This window comes from Amphiura filiformis, chromosome 15 (genome assembly GCF_039555335.1).
Source record: "Amphiura filiformis chromosome 15, Afil_fr2py, whole genome shotgun sequence".
Taxonomy (NCBI): Eukaryota; Metazoa; Echinodermata; class Ophiuroidea; order Amphilepidida; family Amphiuridae; genus Amphiura; species Amphiura filiformis.
This window is the reverse complement of record NC_092642.1, coordinates 11,146,859-11,164,189: the sequence shown is the minus strand read 5'-3', so window position 1 is coordinate 11,164,189 and position 17,331 is coordinate 11,146,859. Positions and strand designations below refer to the sequence as shown.

The 17,331-nt window shown below is 38.8% G+C and overlaps 1 protein-coding gene across 1 annotated transcript; it reads left to right on the top strand.

Moving 5' to 3' along the window:
* Positions 1-470: 470 nt before the first annotated feature.
* LOC140171248 (kelch-like protein 2) lies at positions 471-16,935 on the top strand. Its single transcript, XM_072194476.1, is given in 14 exon segments — positions 471-611; positions 3,314-3,511; positions 3,513-3,565; positions 4,525-4,753; positions 6,153-6,328; positions 7,688-7,784; positions 8,632-8,898; positions 9,850-9,967; positions 10,551-10,748; positions 11,354-11,542; positions 11,545-11,582; position 12,584; positions 12,739-12,879; positions 16,436-16,935. Coding segments are annotated over 13 exon segments (1,803 nt in total). The 5' UTR covers positions 471-611; positions 3,314-3,391; the 3' UTR covers positions 16,612-16,935.
* The last annotated feature ends 396 nt before the right edge of the window (positions 16,936-17,331 follow it).

The following is a 17,331-nucleotide window of genomic DNA, read 5'->3' as shown; positions in this document are numbered from 1 at the left end:
ATTTTAAGGGCCCCTTTTGCATCAGACCACCCCTAAAGTGTTTGTGAACGGTCCCTTAATTGTGACAGATCCTTCCATTTTTCGACACCTCTACCAGTGTGGGCCTACCAAAATATTTCTGAACCCCTGGGCTGAACCCCGTTCAGAACACTTCAACATTTTTTCAGTCCAGGAATTTCAATTTGACTCACCCTGATGCATGTGTTTTTACTGCAAGTTCGTTAATATTTTACTGCACATCGCAATAAAATAAAGTAGCTAAATACATATTGTGAATATGTTTACATTTACTTTGAAGTACATAAATGCATAACATAGTAAGCAAATAAAATAAAAAAATAAATGAAGGAAAATACAAATTAATAAAAATTATCCGCTTCCTTCTAGAAACAAAGTGATTGCTATTAAAACTCTACAACAGACGTAGTTGTTTCGAATTGTGTGGCCAATAACGTGAGTTGAATTGTCGCTGCGCTGATAGTGTAAGAGATTTGTTCCTACTGAAAAACAGCAACAGTGACAGCAAAATTGCCAAATTATCATTGCTGTGTGTCTGCTTTCTGGAGCTTTAGTCCATTAGAAATGACTGAAAATTACAAATAATCAGAAGGGTAAGTTACATTATGAGTAAGTCAACGCAGAGTAATTATTGAGCCGTGAGTGTGAAGGCTTGAAGCCGTGTCATGACCACCCAATTTTAAGCTTACTAAACTCGACTGTCACTGTGTCTGTGCAGTCTATAGATGCTAAAATAAAAAAATTCTCGATCATGATGAGCATATATGAGAGTATTCATGTACTGCGTAATGTCACAAGTTTAGTAGAATGACATGATATCGCGATTGATTGTGCACGCACAGGAAATGCAGCGCTACCCAAAGCGTGTGTGGTAGGCGTTGACTATAGTGGGAATTCCAATTGAATGAACGCAGCTTTCAATAGCATGACGAATTTTTGCGTACACTGCGCGATGTACGCCAGCGTGTGCGACTGTGCGTGAGTAACGTGGAAGTGAACTCAACCATGCCAACGCACTCGTGATTGGATAGCATTGTATCCAAGGTTGTGCGTTCGCGTTGTAGTTTGAAATACGCAAGATACGATCGCGGTTGGATCGAGTGCAGCTGTTAAAAGCTGCGTTCATTCAATTGGAATTCTTACTATAGTTCACCACGTAAACTTGTATGGCTCAAAATTCGGACCGCTCGCCATTAAGTTTACTGCTTTCTGTGTTTTGAAATTTGGTGACGTTTAAACGATCCCCGATTCCCGGTCGATTATTTTAGCTGTGTCACGTCACATGCATGACGCTGGTGGGTACCAACCAAACTTCAGAAGAAAAAAAACCTCGATCGCCGATAACGATGTGATATGGGACTTACATAGGATTACACAGAGATATTTCTTGCCAAAATTTGACCATTTCTAGGCAAGTTGGCCCTACTTTGTTTGCGTTATGTGAAAAAGGACAGTCTTAAGTAAGTATAAGTGCAATGCTTTTGATGTTTTGATGTTTCGGGAGACTGGGAGGGATCAGAATCAAATGATGATGGAGCCTATTCTTGACTGTGTAATATTCCTTCACCACATTGCCGTACGGAGACAGTCTTATACGATGGACAGATAGTATCAGTTTGTGAATGAGGACATCGTATAAGTTCCTTGTACTAGGCGTTGACGTTCAACTTGTACGCCGACGCAATAAGTACACCGTACACCCATCGAATGTGTGTCATCAGCCCTCAGATCGGCCCTCAGGAACCCATTGATTCGATCCATGTACGCAATAAGCCCTTTCGCAATTACAACTGCGCATGTGCAGATAACAAAGTCGCCAAATAAAAAAGTGATAAACGAGGCTACTGAACATTTTCAATGCCGGGGTGAACTTTGACGTTTCCACAAAAATGTTTTGTACTGGAATTTCGCTGACAGTTTGGTCTTCACAGGAAATTTAAATTTATATTTGTATTTCACAGGAAATATTAACATATGTAGGAATGAATAAAAAATGTTTTACAAAAATATGTTTTTGAAGGAAGTGCAAAGTTATCCGCCATTGGAAATGCACTGCAGCCTCCTTGTGTTTATCTCCAAAAATATTACCCACAATGCATCATGATTCTGGAATTGCGAACTGGCTTATTGTCATTGCGTGCCTACTGAGCTCTCATGATCAAGAAACTATTATTTTAGCTATAGTTTATGCACTTTCAGTTTTATGGCCCTATGGTGAGGAAGGAACAACTAGGCAATAGTCTGTCCACTTAGAAGTACAAACCAAATCTTTGGCATCGGAGGTTGATGCTTTGTGTGGCACACGGGCGCGACGCGTATCGAGCGTGGCCGTGGTGCACAAATCGCGCAGCAATTGGGCGCGCCAAAGAAGCATTGCACTGAAATAATTATTCTCATACCTCCAGTTTCCGAGGTCTATTTACTTTGTACTTCTATGTGGACAGACTATAGGGCCATGATGTTTCGGGCTATGTGCAGTCATGGCAGTGCTATTATTAAATAATGATAATTATAATAAACATGACATATTATCAGGCCCTTGCAACTCTATTCCTACACATTTAAACAATGTATGGATATTGCAATGCATACTTTTAGTTCGTCGTCTTCCAGGTGGAAGTTGTTTGAAAAGTTCTAGCTTTAGTAATAGTATGAACAACCGACGGGCACAAAACAATTTACTCTGGTCACATTGCGTCAGGAATATTCATAACCCACCCTTTCCAAAGAAATATCGCCGAGATTCTGTCAAGCTTGTTTTGGTAGAAATGTTGAAATGAGCCCTTTTTTGAAAGGAAAATCACTAAGGTCCACTTTTGAGGCTGCCGCACTTTTAAAAAATAAATCCTAGCTATAGGCCTGGGCATGCTAGACTTCTCAAGGAACTCAGAACAGTACATCTGGGGTCCCGGACCCACTAAAATAGAGTTCGGACCCCCTGTTTTTGAATTTTCTGCAAGTTCAGGGGTCCCTGCTGACCCCCAGTTTTTCAATCTAGCTGCATTTGTGCAACTCAAACTCACCAAACTCTACTCTGGACCCCCTACTTTTTAATTTTCTGCAAGTTCAGGGGTCCCACGGACACTGGAGTGTTTAGTTCTAGTGCTACCCCTGTTTATCTGATTTGGTTGCAAAGTTACAATATTTGTACAAGTTCATAGTCTAACCTTGACTAACTATTACCCTAACCTATTTCTGGCTATATCTTGGTTTTGTATTTGCCAACATTAGCCAGTGAGGGGACTAAATCAGGTCACATTTTTACTTGCTATAATAATTAATTTTATCTTTCCAGGTTCCCAGACCAATATCAATGGCAGCTACAAGTACATCTTTTTAGACTTATACTTTGTGAGCAGCTAATACAGTTTTGATGATATCCCCTTCCAACTCCGAAGATTTCTTAGCTAGTAGTGTGACCATGGCAACACCTGTGGCAGTGTTGAAGATGGATGAGGCCATGGAGATCACAGCGCCTGATCCTCCTCCGTATAAAAAACAACCTACACACACAGAGGGCTTTTGAAGTACTCAATGTCTTTAGAAAGTAAGTTTATGGGGGTTGTATCATTGTAATACTTCTTGGTAAATCCAAGATACTGTATACTGGGAAATTTTCCATAGTATTTTTTTTTTTTTGCAGCACTTTTCACAGTTAAATTCAGAACTGCCAATTTGAATGCTTGTAAATTTTGTTTGACCCATTGGCTGTAATATGTAGCTGTGTAAAACTGTAAATAAAAGAATCTGTTCACTGTTCAAAACAGTTAAAAATCACAATAGATTTATATAGTTAATATATCATTGTGTCTATTCGCTGTCGTAGTGCACGTTAGTAACCATTGGTTACTGCTCCAAGCCTGGGCTCAAGCACCTGTTCCAAATTTTGATATGCCATAGGCTTTGTGTTGTGATCATTTCGATCAGTGGTTCGTAACAAGGAAAGCGTGATCCAGTTGACCTGGCAACGGTCATATTCTAACGTGCACTACGACAGCGAATAGCATTTAATGAAAGCTACTCTTAAACAGTATTCTCATGAATTTAAAGTGTAAGAAACAGGGACCTTTGTACAAGAGTGTAACCCAGCAGCTCCTTGTACACCAGTACAGTGATAGGTCACTGTGCGGTTGGGGATAAGAGGGGGGTAAGTTCATAAGCATAAGCTCACCCATCCGTCAATCTTTTGATTCATTTAGCAAACTTACTTCCTTCCTAAGTAGTGCTGCTTCTGCAATGTGAAGAACTACGTAATGCGACTGCAAGCATTCTCCAAAGAGATGAGTCAAAGCCACTTGTAGACACATGCAGGGATGTATATCTTCTGGAAATTCTATTTTAGCATAAAAACATCAAAAAATGTAAAGATTTAAGGGGTGATACCCATTTAACCCCTCCTATAGCCTATTCCTCGGAGGAGTCTCCATAAATGTTAAGTGCCGCATGAATTAAGCAGCATTTGTAATTTAAGAGGCAATCTTTCCTTTACTTCTATTTCTTCACAAGGCAAAATGTTCTATGTGATGTACATCTGGAAGCGGAAGGCGTAGAGATACCTGCACATCGCGTCGTCCTTGCCGCCTGCAGCTCCTACTTCAACGCCATGTTTACTGGAGAGTTGTCAGAGAGCAGAGCGCATAAAATATTACTACAAGAAGTAGATGGCAATGCCCTAGCTCTACTCATTGATTTTGTCTATACTTCAGAAATTCAAGTCACAGAGGAAAATGTCCAGGTAAGTTCATGTAATTGGGATGGGGGTAGTTATCGGAGAGATAGGGAGGAGAGGACAAACTACAGACCATGTATACTGCTTCAACCAAGAAGTACATACCAAATCTGTGGCATCGGGGTTCGATGCTTTGCGTCACATGCACAGCGTGTTGAAAAACATGACGCATAAGCGTGGTGTGCTCGGCAAGTACAAATCGCGCAGCAGTTGGCACGCCAAAGAAGCATTTACATACGCATTGAATTGAAATAACATACCTCCAGTTTCCGAGGTCTATTTACTTTGTACTTCTGAGTTGATGGAATGTAGGAATGAAGTATTGACATTTTATTCCTGTGTTAGAACTACATGTAAGTTATGTATTATTCTTAGTCAGTGGGAGTGGTCTATTTCGTAGACACATAATCTGATTGGACAATCGCATGATGTTGGGTGTCGTTTATCAGGATGGAGACGACCCCACATCATCATGAGTGTTGATAACGCGTAACACGCTCGTAGAGGTGCGTGTATGTATCGCGTTGTTTGCGTAGACGCAGTGCGGAATACTCACACGAACTAGCAGTACGCGCAACAAAAGACGTAAACAAGTTTCGTTCATTTTAGAAAAAGGGGAGTTTTTATGACGGTAACTTAATTTTTGCTTGAAAAAATAGTTTACAGTTATTAAAATAATATTTAACTGACTAAGAATGAGAATAAACGATAGGAATTTTTGTTTTTACTATCTTCTACCTATGCTAGATGACAGGCAGGTCCAATATTTTTTATCGTAGTGGATTGCGCCGGCATACACTAAAATTTCTGTCGTTTATTCTCTAATTAACAGTTATTGTGGGCAGGGGGCAGACATCCATGGATCATAATGGACATGTAATTTTATAAAAGTACAGGAAGGATAGCATTTTGATAAGAACACATTCTACCTACCTTGTCTCTTGTTGTTTTGTATGTTATCTCTGTGCTATGTATTCTCCAGCAAAGGTTCATGGGGCTATTCCATTCAAAATACACATACCCCCTGTGGAAGCTTATCCTGCCATCTCAATTCCAGTTGCACTGTATGTTTTCAATCCAGTTTTATGTTGCATTCCAGTTGAGCATTGTTGAAATTGATAAAATCCAGTTGAATTTGAGACAGTTTGGTCTTTACACTTTATAATGGATGAAAATGGTTAGATGTGGAATGTGGTTGGAATTTGAAGTTTTCCTCAATGAGGGTACGGATTTTAAATGGATTAGAACATTATAAAGTGCCATCCTATATCAGAAAAATACATTTCACTAAATTTGTTCAGAGCAGGATTTGATGAATATCTCGTGCGGATGTATCATGGTTGCAAAATGCGGATTCTCCCAGCCCTACATATCTGTAACACTTTTGTTTCTTTTTTGATTGCAGACACTCTTACCGGCAGCTAGCTTACTACAACTGAATGATGTACGCAATGCTTGCTGCGATTTCTTACAAAGACAACTCCACCCCACAAATTGCCTTGGGATCAGGGCATTTGCAGATATGCACTCGTGTAATGAATTGTATCATTACGCCCAGAACTACACCATGCAACATTTTAGGTAGGTACCAGGATGTGGTGGTCATCATTGTTGCCAAAATTGCTATAGAGTTGTGAACAGGTCAGTAAGATAGAACCACAGACACCGACTTGGCCATGTTTGTGTGTCACTCATGGAGGACAAATAGTGTATGTCTGGATTATTTCACTACGTGCCTGGCAAACTTTTTTGTGCTGTGTCAATAACGCATGTTTAGTGCAATGCGAGTAGATCTCTGTTACGCTCAAGCTTAAAGACACAAATTGTCATTCAGTTTCAGTCTTTTGCCAATAAATGCCAGAGGTACACTTTTTACCAGAATCACCGGGCACATGGTCATGGTGATTCCCCTTTCCAATCAATACTTATGTATTTATGTGTAATAATCTGTGATAAAGGGTGCAGTAGCAGTTACAACAGCTGAAAACTACAAGTTTTAGTGTACGTTGTTATTCAGCTATTTAAATTGTCAGATCAGCAGGCCTTGAAATTCATTTTTCAAGGGCAATCATTTTCAAGGCCAGTGGGCAAAGATCACAAAAGCCACTATGTACCGAAGAATGCTTTGAAATTGAGGGGCACCAAAGCCAAGTCTGTGAGGGTACTAAAATTTGTTCGGCTTATAATAGGTGGAAAAAATGAGACTCATAACATCATGTATTGATATATAGAATGGCATGCACGCAGTTGGGCGCATCACTTACGCTAGTTGCGAGTTATGTAATGCGTGACTGGTGCATGCTTATGTGAATTTACACGAGCGTACGTCGTTGGGACAAAAACCGAATAATTTTCGCCTAATATACTGTATTCATTCCAGAACCGCCCATGTCCCTATAAGCGCCCACCCAGCAACATTAATACACATGATCCTCCATCATGTACAGGATCCAACTACACATGTATCAAACATGGAACCATAGCTACACATGAAATCCATATTTTGGGCCATTTTTTAGCTGTGCAATTATGTAAACAATATAAAAATAAGCGCCCACCCAAAATGACTTTGTTAATCGCCCTGGGCAGTTAATGGAATGAATACAGTAAGCCAAACAAACTTCAGAGCCATGACCTTGATGGGGTCTTTGAATTTTGTGGCCTGCAAATCAGATCAAAATATTGATCTTGCAAGATTCCAGCCACATCATTAAAATGCACAGTATTTGTAATATTTACTTATGTTGAGTTTGTTTTCATGATCTTACATTTTGTAATCAATTTGAACTCATTGCTCCTTTTTGAAGGAACCAATTCTTTTAATGAGTTCAAATGATTTCCACAGTCATATTGACCTTAGTAGCTATCACATACCTGTCTGGTGTGTGAAAATTCACATCATAACATTTGTAATCATTTTGATTTATGTTGTTGATACAGTTCCGTTGTTCATAGTGATGAGTTCCGAGCTTTACCAGCTGACGAAGTTGCAGATCTTATTGGTAGTGATCATCTCACAGTCCCTTCAGAAGAAGAGGTATGTCAAGTTTCACCCGGGAGAAGGGTATTGGTTTGGGTAGCAACATGGCTCCAACAGTCTGATAGTGGGACCCATATGTATACCAATTTTCGCCACAAATGTGACCTATTTATATATCTGAGGCCCAGATTTGGGTGTAATTTAACACAAATTTGAAAATTGTTTTTGATTCAAATTGTATGTTTTAGAAAATTTTGGCTCAAGAAATTTGAGAGAATTTTGGGAAAAATTACCCATCCAGTTTTCATAAAAGGGGCCATCCTTATACCAGATTGCTGAATTTGAAAATGAGACCCACTTCAACAGCACATATCCCCATTTAGCCATTTGTACTAAGAGCCCTGAGACTTTCAACCCCTACCACCACAACATTTGATGTCTACAGCAATGTTAAAAGGAAGCAGTTGTTTGCGAAAGCATTATGTTTCTTTTTCATACAGTTGAACACAGGTCAGGTTCTAAGGATGCAATTTTGGCAAGAATCAGAGAATTGATTTGTGTATAGGTGCATATTTTATTGGTCTCAGTATAGAGTCACATGTGCTAACAAAATATGCAGAATGTTTACATACAAGTACTACAAGACAATAGCATCTAGTACTTCTATTTCCACTGATATCTCTTGTGAGGATAGAGGAGAGAATGCTTCAGGCTAGGCCATGACAGGTGGCTTTCTTTAGGCATAGGCCTACCTGCTGGGCACAAAAATCGCCAAAAAGTGTCATTTTCACCCACAAATGAAATGTTTTGAGCAACCCAAGATTAACAACTAACTATTTTGCATTCCGTAAAAGAGTGCAAAATGTGTTTACAAATTGTTTTTGACTGTTTGAATTTTCTACAGGTTTTTGAAGCAGTTGTGTCATGGGTGAACAGCGACACTGTACAAAGACGGGACTACACTCCAGGCTTGGTAGAACACGTCCGACTACCCCTGCTATCCCGGGATTACCTGGTACAGAGGGTAGAAGACGAGCCACTTATCAAAACAAGCAGTGCTTGTAAAGACTATTTAATTGAAGCTATGAAGTACCATTTATTGCCAAAGGAACAGAGAATACTCATCAAGAATCCGAGGACTAGACAAAGAACACCCATAGGCCTACCAAAGGTAAACAACTTGTGGCCAAATATGGCATTTCTGACCTTGATTCTAATCCCAACTTTCATCAATTCGACAAAAGTCAACAGCTTGTGTGCCCGCCTTCCTTCAGAGTGGCGGGGTAGGCTTCTCCACCTTAACCACTTTTGTGGAATTAGGGTTATGAAGCGTCATTTTCCCTTGGAAAATTGACAAAATATCACAACAAATGTAACATGATCAAAGGGAATGAGTCACATGTCGACTCTGGTCGAAAATTATGTTTCTAAAGAGGACATTTAGAGCTTTAAGAAACTGAACATCCCATATTGATATGACTTTTCTTTGTGAAGTTACGTCAATTTATCAATCGCTGAAAACAATATAAAACAAAAGAATTTTAACACTTTATTTGCCAATATCTCAAAATCAATATTAGCGACATCCGACTCATTTCCCTTGGTCGTGTCACAAATGCATGTATAAGATTTTTGACAAATGGGCTATTCCAGTTGAAATCCATATACCCTCTATGTAAGATATGACTTAGTCTCCCACAAACGGAAGGGGATGTTGATTTCAAATAAAGTCACCCATGCAGGTAATTCAGGTAACCACATTTGAAATTCACACTCCTTGTGTGGAAGTCATCTCTTTCATAGGGAGTGTATAGACATTTTGGATTTGTTGCTTTTCAAAACCAAGTGAAATTTTTACTCACTACAATATTTCGTCCTACACTTAGTTTCACTTGGTTTTTAAAAGCAAAAAATCCAAAATGTTTATTTACTGAACAAACCTGATGAATCTATTCAAGGGAGCGTATAGATTTCAACTGGAATAACCTAATATCTGTGCAGTGTGTGTTTGAGATCTAATCAGCCAACAGCACTCTTGGAGCACAAGCTCATTTGGCTTTCATGTACAATGGGGATTGTATAATAGGTTACTGATGATGTTACTATATTATTTTCCTCCTAGTTGATGTTGGTTGTTGGAGGACAAGCCCCTAAGGCTATCCGTAGTGTAGAGGTGTATGACTTCAAAGAAGAGAGATGGGTGCAAGTAGCTGAGATGCCTTCAAGGAGATGTAGAGCAGGTATTAAATGTTTATGTGTGTGATGGTCGAAATGATAATCGCAAGGTGAAAGGTGGATTGTTCCATTCCATGACCTGGAACGGCAAGTGGAATGGAACAATACATCTTTCACTTTGTGATTATATTTCAACCATTACACAAATTTGTCTTGTCCATGTAAATTTTGGTTCACGTCAAGTTTAGTAGTGACGTCAGTGCTCTTTGCTGTTGTGCTGTAAGCATGCCGACACCGCCCTTGTATGAATGTACATATTCGTGTACGTTCTGCGTGATTAAATTGCGATTTGACACTGGAACGAGCGAAATCAGCACCTATGTCTACTGAATTTAAAGTGAACCACATTATATACCTCTATAAGATGCACACAATGTGTGACACACATTAATGAGTGAGATACATAATGTGTGACAAAGTTATTACTTCATGATGTAATTCAGTATATATTTCCTGCCAAAAATGTCTCAAATTTTGCAAGATACAGAAAAGTAAAGGTTGCTGTTTATGCATAGTTCAGGGAAGTGCAGGGTCGTAAAGTGTCAAATATTATGTAGCAATAACCATGTGTTGATTTCTTTACTTCAGGTGTTTGTGTCTTGAACGGTCTGGTGTATGCTGTTGGCGGGTTCAACGGTTCACTGCGAGTGCGTACTGTAGATGTCTATGATCCAATCAGAGACATGTGGTCATCGGTGGCATCCATGGATGCTAGACGCAGCACACTAGGGGTAGCAGTACTAGGAGGCATGATATATGCTGTGGGTGGTTTTGATGGGACTACAGGTAGGTTGGTTAATGAGAGGGATTTATTGAGGGCAAAGGGAGGGGAATGAGGGGCTCCAATGACAATGACACTTCACCTACGTAGAATGAAACTGACTTTCTGTTTTGTACCTGTCTTGTTCATATAAATGTTGGTTCACCTCAAGCTCGGTAGTGACGTTAGTGCTTCTACGGGGTTGTACCACAAGCATGCCGACACCACCCTTGTACATGTGTTGGAGTAACACGCTAGCCATTGAATTGAGTTACACGCTGGACTTTTAAGCATTCTGACAGTATTTGAATGCCCGATGGCACAATCTTTTCTTTGGATGATTTGGAATGCACATGTTCACTCCCTTTGCTATGGACAGGACTGTTCCCAAACAACTCAATTTCTTTAGGAAATTAAGAATTAAGCATTGCTAGGTTCATACCAGGTGTTTGCATAATGCAGTGTCAAGTTCCCATAGATGTGTAAAATCATATTTATAAACCTTTTTTTTTTGCATGGGATTATTTTTTTGATGAAGTAGGCATTTATAAAAAATATGTACAAGTTTATTTTAATTCAACCAAAGATGTTGTAAAGAGAGTGTACTAAATTCATCCTATTCTTTAACCAGGTCTCTGTACAGTAGAAGCATATGATCCTAAAGCCAACGAGTGGCACCCTGTATCCAATATGCAAACAAGACGCAGCAGTGTAGGGGTGGCTGTATTAGGTGAATACCTGTATGCTGTGGGTGGCTATGATGGTGCATCTAGACATTGTCTCAGCTCTGTAGAGAGATATGACCCTGCTAAGAATGAATGGATGCGGTCACTGAAATGAGTACTAGGCATGCGGAGCAGGTCAGTAAACCTTGTATTGTTTTAACTAGGCTTGTTACATACAGTATATTATGTATGTAAAAAGCTCCACATTTCAAATAATGTGATATTCAATATTTATATCATGATTACAGTGACTTTAGCTGTGTGATAGTTTTTACTATCACATGGCTTGAAAAGAAACCATGTGATATCATGATATAAAACAAATATGTGTACATCCATATCAAAAACGATGCACCTGTCAGCTGCTACATGTGCCTCATTTGACATGATAGCTGTGAGTAAATACCAGACTCATCTCAAGTAGAGGTCACTTCAAATCATCCCCAAGTGACATGGTTATGTAATGTTCTCTGTGTTAATAATAAGCCATGTGACTTGGGATGATATAAAGTGACCCCCACTTGAAATGAGTCTAGTATTTACTCCCAGATATTATGTGAAATGAGACACATGTAGCAACCGACAAAATGCATCCTTTTGATACTGGATAGACACATATTACATGCCTATATTTGTGTAATAGTAAAAATATATCATTTGGTCACATTTTGACTGATCTATTTCACTGCTCACGCCATTGATATAGAAAAGTCAAAATTTGACCTCATGATATTTTGTACTATCACACTCATAGGCATGTAATATTTATATAATAGTAGTACTTCTTTGTAAAATGATATTGTTCCTATCTTGATGTTTTTGCTACACAATTTTGCACTGGTACTACTGAGTACAAATTATTTTACTCTGAATAGGAACATTGTTTAGCCTTTGCGTAGCATGTGTCGTATAAAAATGATGCTACCATCATTTTGGTGTACACTACAATGGTATTACCTAAAATTATATAAGATACTACACTGGCTTCCAGAGGAGAATGGCCCTCTCTTGTTCTGATCAAAGAACAAAGCTTTGATCATTGTCCAATCAGATTGCTGGTCTGTTATGAATGTGAGATGATTGAATTGACCAATCGGAACCTCACGTCTGTGTTTACACTTTGTATGTGCTAAAAGGGTAAACAAAGGCAAAAAAAGCAAACAATTGTAAATGTATATCTAAGGCAAAAAACAAAGGCAAAAAAACAATGCTTTTTAAGTAAATTTCTGTAGTCTGCTGCTAAAACCAAAATAGCCAATGATTTTGTTGATTTGTTCCCTCTACATCTCAGGTGTTGGTGTTGTAGATAATCTATTGTATGCTGTTGGAGGCCATGATGGGCCCATGGTCAGGAAGAGTGTAGAAGTATATAACCCAGAACTAGACCAGTGGTCACAGGTAGCAGATATGACACTGTGTCGCAGAAATGCAGGTATGTTCATGATAGGCACAACAGGATTCCTATTGTGGCCACCTGCACAGATACACCATCGCCAAGGTACACGACTGGTACACAGAGAGTACCTACAGAGTACCATTGCTGCCACTACACAGGGCCCACCAGCAGTTGTAACTACACTGGTACTACACTGGTACTGTCAGCAGTGTATCGGCCAAGTACCTATGCAGGTGGCCCCAATGGGAATCTTGTAGTGTATGTTATCCAATGCCATTAGCCTCAGTACTAAACAAGTGGCAACTATGAGACTTAAATTACTAGACCCCTTTTGCATTATCTGTTGACTGTTGTTCAAATTTTGTTAAGAATAATGAAACTGACACTTTTTAAAGGTGCATGACCCGATTGGCAACCTCGTTTCTCCCCCTGTATCCCATCAAAATACAGATTTTGGTATGAGGTGAAAGCTCATATTCTTTTCATAGCCCCAGTGAAAGTTTAGACCTGAAATATGTTTTGTTTTTGCGGTTTGAACAAAAATGTAGCAGTTCAGTGGTTACCAATGTTCTATGAGCCATTTTGTGATACACATTTTTGCCTGTAGGATTCAATCACTGGAGCAATTTAATTCAAAATTTCAAAATAAGAATCGGTCCACCCAACTTTAAGGTTAGCAACTATTTTAAACCGTTACAATTTGGTAGTTCACAGCATCTTGCAAATGTTAGTGAGCTTTGACAAAAATTGCATTGATCATTTCATAGCGAGTGTGTAGAAGAATTCAAATATCACATTACTTTTGTAGGTCCTGTGGTTCTTGTTGTAAAGAGGGCTGAAACAATAACACTTTTGTACAATGTTCATAACTCCTTAACAACAATAAATCAAGCACGTTTTCAAAGTATATGATTTGTAGAATGAACCTTTGCAAAATATCAAAGTGTTATTTTTCAATAATATATTGATTTAGATAATGAATTTTTTTTTTTTGGCTGACCAACAATACCTGGTTTAGAGTTTAGTGAAATATGATCACGCAAAACTCAATATAAAGAGATTGATTTAAATCTGAAGTGTTATGAGGCCTTCTTATTTAGTATTGATTACAATAATGAGATACTCCCCACATTTCATATGATTTAGACATTTTTTTTTTATTATAGTGTTTGACATGGACATTTTGACATAACATGAGTTATAAATATTTGGTACTTTGTTTACAATGAATATCCAGTACTCATATTAAATTATTGAACCAGGTTCTCTCACTCCCTTCAGTTTTTCATTACTACCCCAAGTCTTTCTCCATGATTGAACAAAGATGACAGGGAGTCCAGATTCTATGTGTTACCTATTTCTGACCTTCCCTCATCCTTGTTGAAGCATCTATAGACGAATCCGACGGGCTAAGTGATGGTCAGGATTAAGTCAGCCATAGCTGGGGGCCATCCGCGCCAAACTAGCTTGGTTCGTTGGATTGCGATCCAAAATGCCCACTATCGTGAGCGCATCGGAGCGTGTAGCACTTGCGCAGCGTCACAGGAGTGGTAAACACTGCACGTCTGTGATACTGGCGTTGCGTAAAATGGATAGATGGCCCCCAGCTATGGCTGCCATCAATAGCATTGTCATTCAAGAGGAAGTTAACCTCATCAACTTTGTGGATAGACCATTCCTCGGGTCCATGGAGAACGACTGGTAATGTAGATTACATAGCATTAAAAATCAACCCAATACATGGACCCTCCCAGTCTGTAAGCAATTTGCCTTCAAGTTCCCACAAAATGCTGGGAGTTCACTTTTACGGATTTGGAGCCACGCAATCTTTCTATATACCACATCCATGTTTTCACTACATTAACGTTTGTGTGCGACTAAAACAACGATATTGTATCCGACCAATCAACGCAGCTTGGCAGCGTGGGGATATTTGAAAAGGCTTCCCTAGCTAAATAATGTGCAAACATTTGCAAAACACACGCGATAATATACGCAATATGGACAATAGGCCTAAGTCCGAGTCGAGTGGTTGCCTTTTATTATTGCGCGTACCATGGGTCTATCAGGCGCGTGCCACTTGAGCTCAATACCTCTCAGTTGTTGACAAGTGTCCCATCCGATCTTCGTCACATCCCGCTGCGGCATAGCTTTGTGCTACCATATTTGAATTGAAACTGGGGCGGGCTTTCGTAAGTGACATCGAAACAACGTGCTTCGTTGAACGAATATTTGGAAGGAGATCTCTAACAGATTGGACCAGTCTCGGAATCAGCGCTCAATGGACTTTCGCGTTCACTTATAATACTGAGTATATTTCTATATTGCTGCATGGTTGACTGTGGTGGGTGTAATTAGTGGCGTCGATTTGTGGATGAAGAGGAATGGGTTTTTGGCATTGAAGAAAATAAGGGGGGGGGGGGTTACAGGACTTTTCATATTTTTTTCATAGGGCATTATGTAATTATTTATTGTTACATTATCCAGAGATGGAACCGAACCGAGACTGGGGGCCAGTCTACTTTGTGGATTAAACCCTGGATATTTAAATGAGCTATTTTCAGACCCTTCCTAATTTTACACTTTAAATCAATAAAACCCTCATTAAGAGGAAGTTCATCATTAGCAAGTTTGTGAAAACAATTCTTACAATACCAATAATTGTTTAGCTTAACATCATTATCATCAACACATCTAAAGTGAAAATCAAGTGTACAATTATTACAAGTTACATAAAGATCATTTTTTAAGATTTTTCTTACACACTCACCACAAAAATCATTTTCAGTTTTCTTACAAATTTTGACATTCTCTACAGTTTTTAAAGTTACAGTTCTTTGACTTCTTTTTTTACTTTTATCACTCACAGTTTGCATATTTAGAGTTTCTTTATCAGTTCTATCCTTTACCTGCTCCTCCAATGAGATGTTACAACACAAAAATCCTGGTGAAATACACTACTGAGACAAGACAAATAGTTCTCTTGAAGAAGTTCTGTTCCTAATCGTGATAAATGTAATCCGTCAGTTGCAATATGATGATCCAAAGTGATATTCCTATTGTCTATGAAATTCAAGTTCTTGGCATAACACATGTCATATAATCTCGCATTAAATTCCTTTATCCACGCACAATGTCGTTCGTTCCTTTGGGTAGTCAATGAAGAGATAGCAATGCGAATAGTAGGTCTGAATGCAAAAATAGTTGACAAAAGGGTATCATACATAGAAAGGCACTCATTCACATAACATCTGGACAGGTCGTTCATTGCACAATGAATAATAATAAAGTCCGGGTTCTCTTCTTCAATAATAGCAGGGGCAAGTTTATTCCATAGTCCTAGTTTGCTTCCAGGGATGCATCGGTTCCTAATAATACAATGTGAAGTCATTCTGCGGCCTACAGGGTGTTTTGGAATCGAGTCTCCAATAATCAAAATCTTTCTCTTAGACTAGTGAGGTGTAGGAATGTGTCAAGTCGGATTTGTGTATATATGAGTCTATAGTTTATAGTTAAAATTCCATGATCCATTGGAGGAATATATTTATTGTAAGTTGAACTTTGTTGCAATTATTCTACTTTCCAATTCCAGGGGTAGCATCGGTCAATGGGTCATTATACGTAGTTGGTGGAGACGACGGTTCATCTAATTTGGCATCGGTCGAGTGCTACGACCCAAGAACGGACACATGGACGTTACTACCCTCATGTATGACGACTGGTAGAAGCTATTCTGGCGTAACAAATATAGACAAACCGACAACGTGACATACGTGTGCTGCCCTGCATAATGGGATCAATAGCTGCTTTGTGAAAATCAGCGAGACTTTCACGGCAGCTATCATGGATTGTTATTATTGCCCATATAGTGGTATATTGGTAGCTTTTTTTGTGTGAAACCATTTAAGGCTTTCATAGCAGTCTACTGTGTATGTGCTTATAAAATCCGTTATCATCATGCAAACCATTATGCAGTGGCATCTGTACTGTAGCAGTGAAGATTACACTGCAACACGTTAACTTTAGACGTTTTGACCTGCGATCAGTATCAAGTTTTGTTCTCTGCATCACATACTGTTGTATCTGTCCTAATTTGTTCATATATATATATATATATATATATATATATATATTATTCTTGAGGTATTATCATAATATTATTACATTCTCATGTTCATTAATAAAAGAAAGAAGCATGCTGAAATATAAAAAAACCAATAATTATGAAATACAACAATGATATTAAAATTCACACAATGCAGCCTTTTGGTATACAACAGTATGTGATGCAGACGACAATTGTAGGCAACTCTCATTGTGTTAAGAAGTTGGTTCGGCATATAATTGGCAAAAATTATTTTTGTTAATGCACGCATCGATAAAGTTCCAATTCACGCTTGCGTAAATTCACATAAGTGTGTCACACATTACGCAAGACGCAGCTAGCGTAAGTGCTGTGCCCAACTGCATATAGGCCATTCTATATAA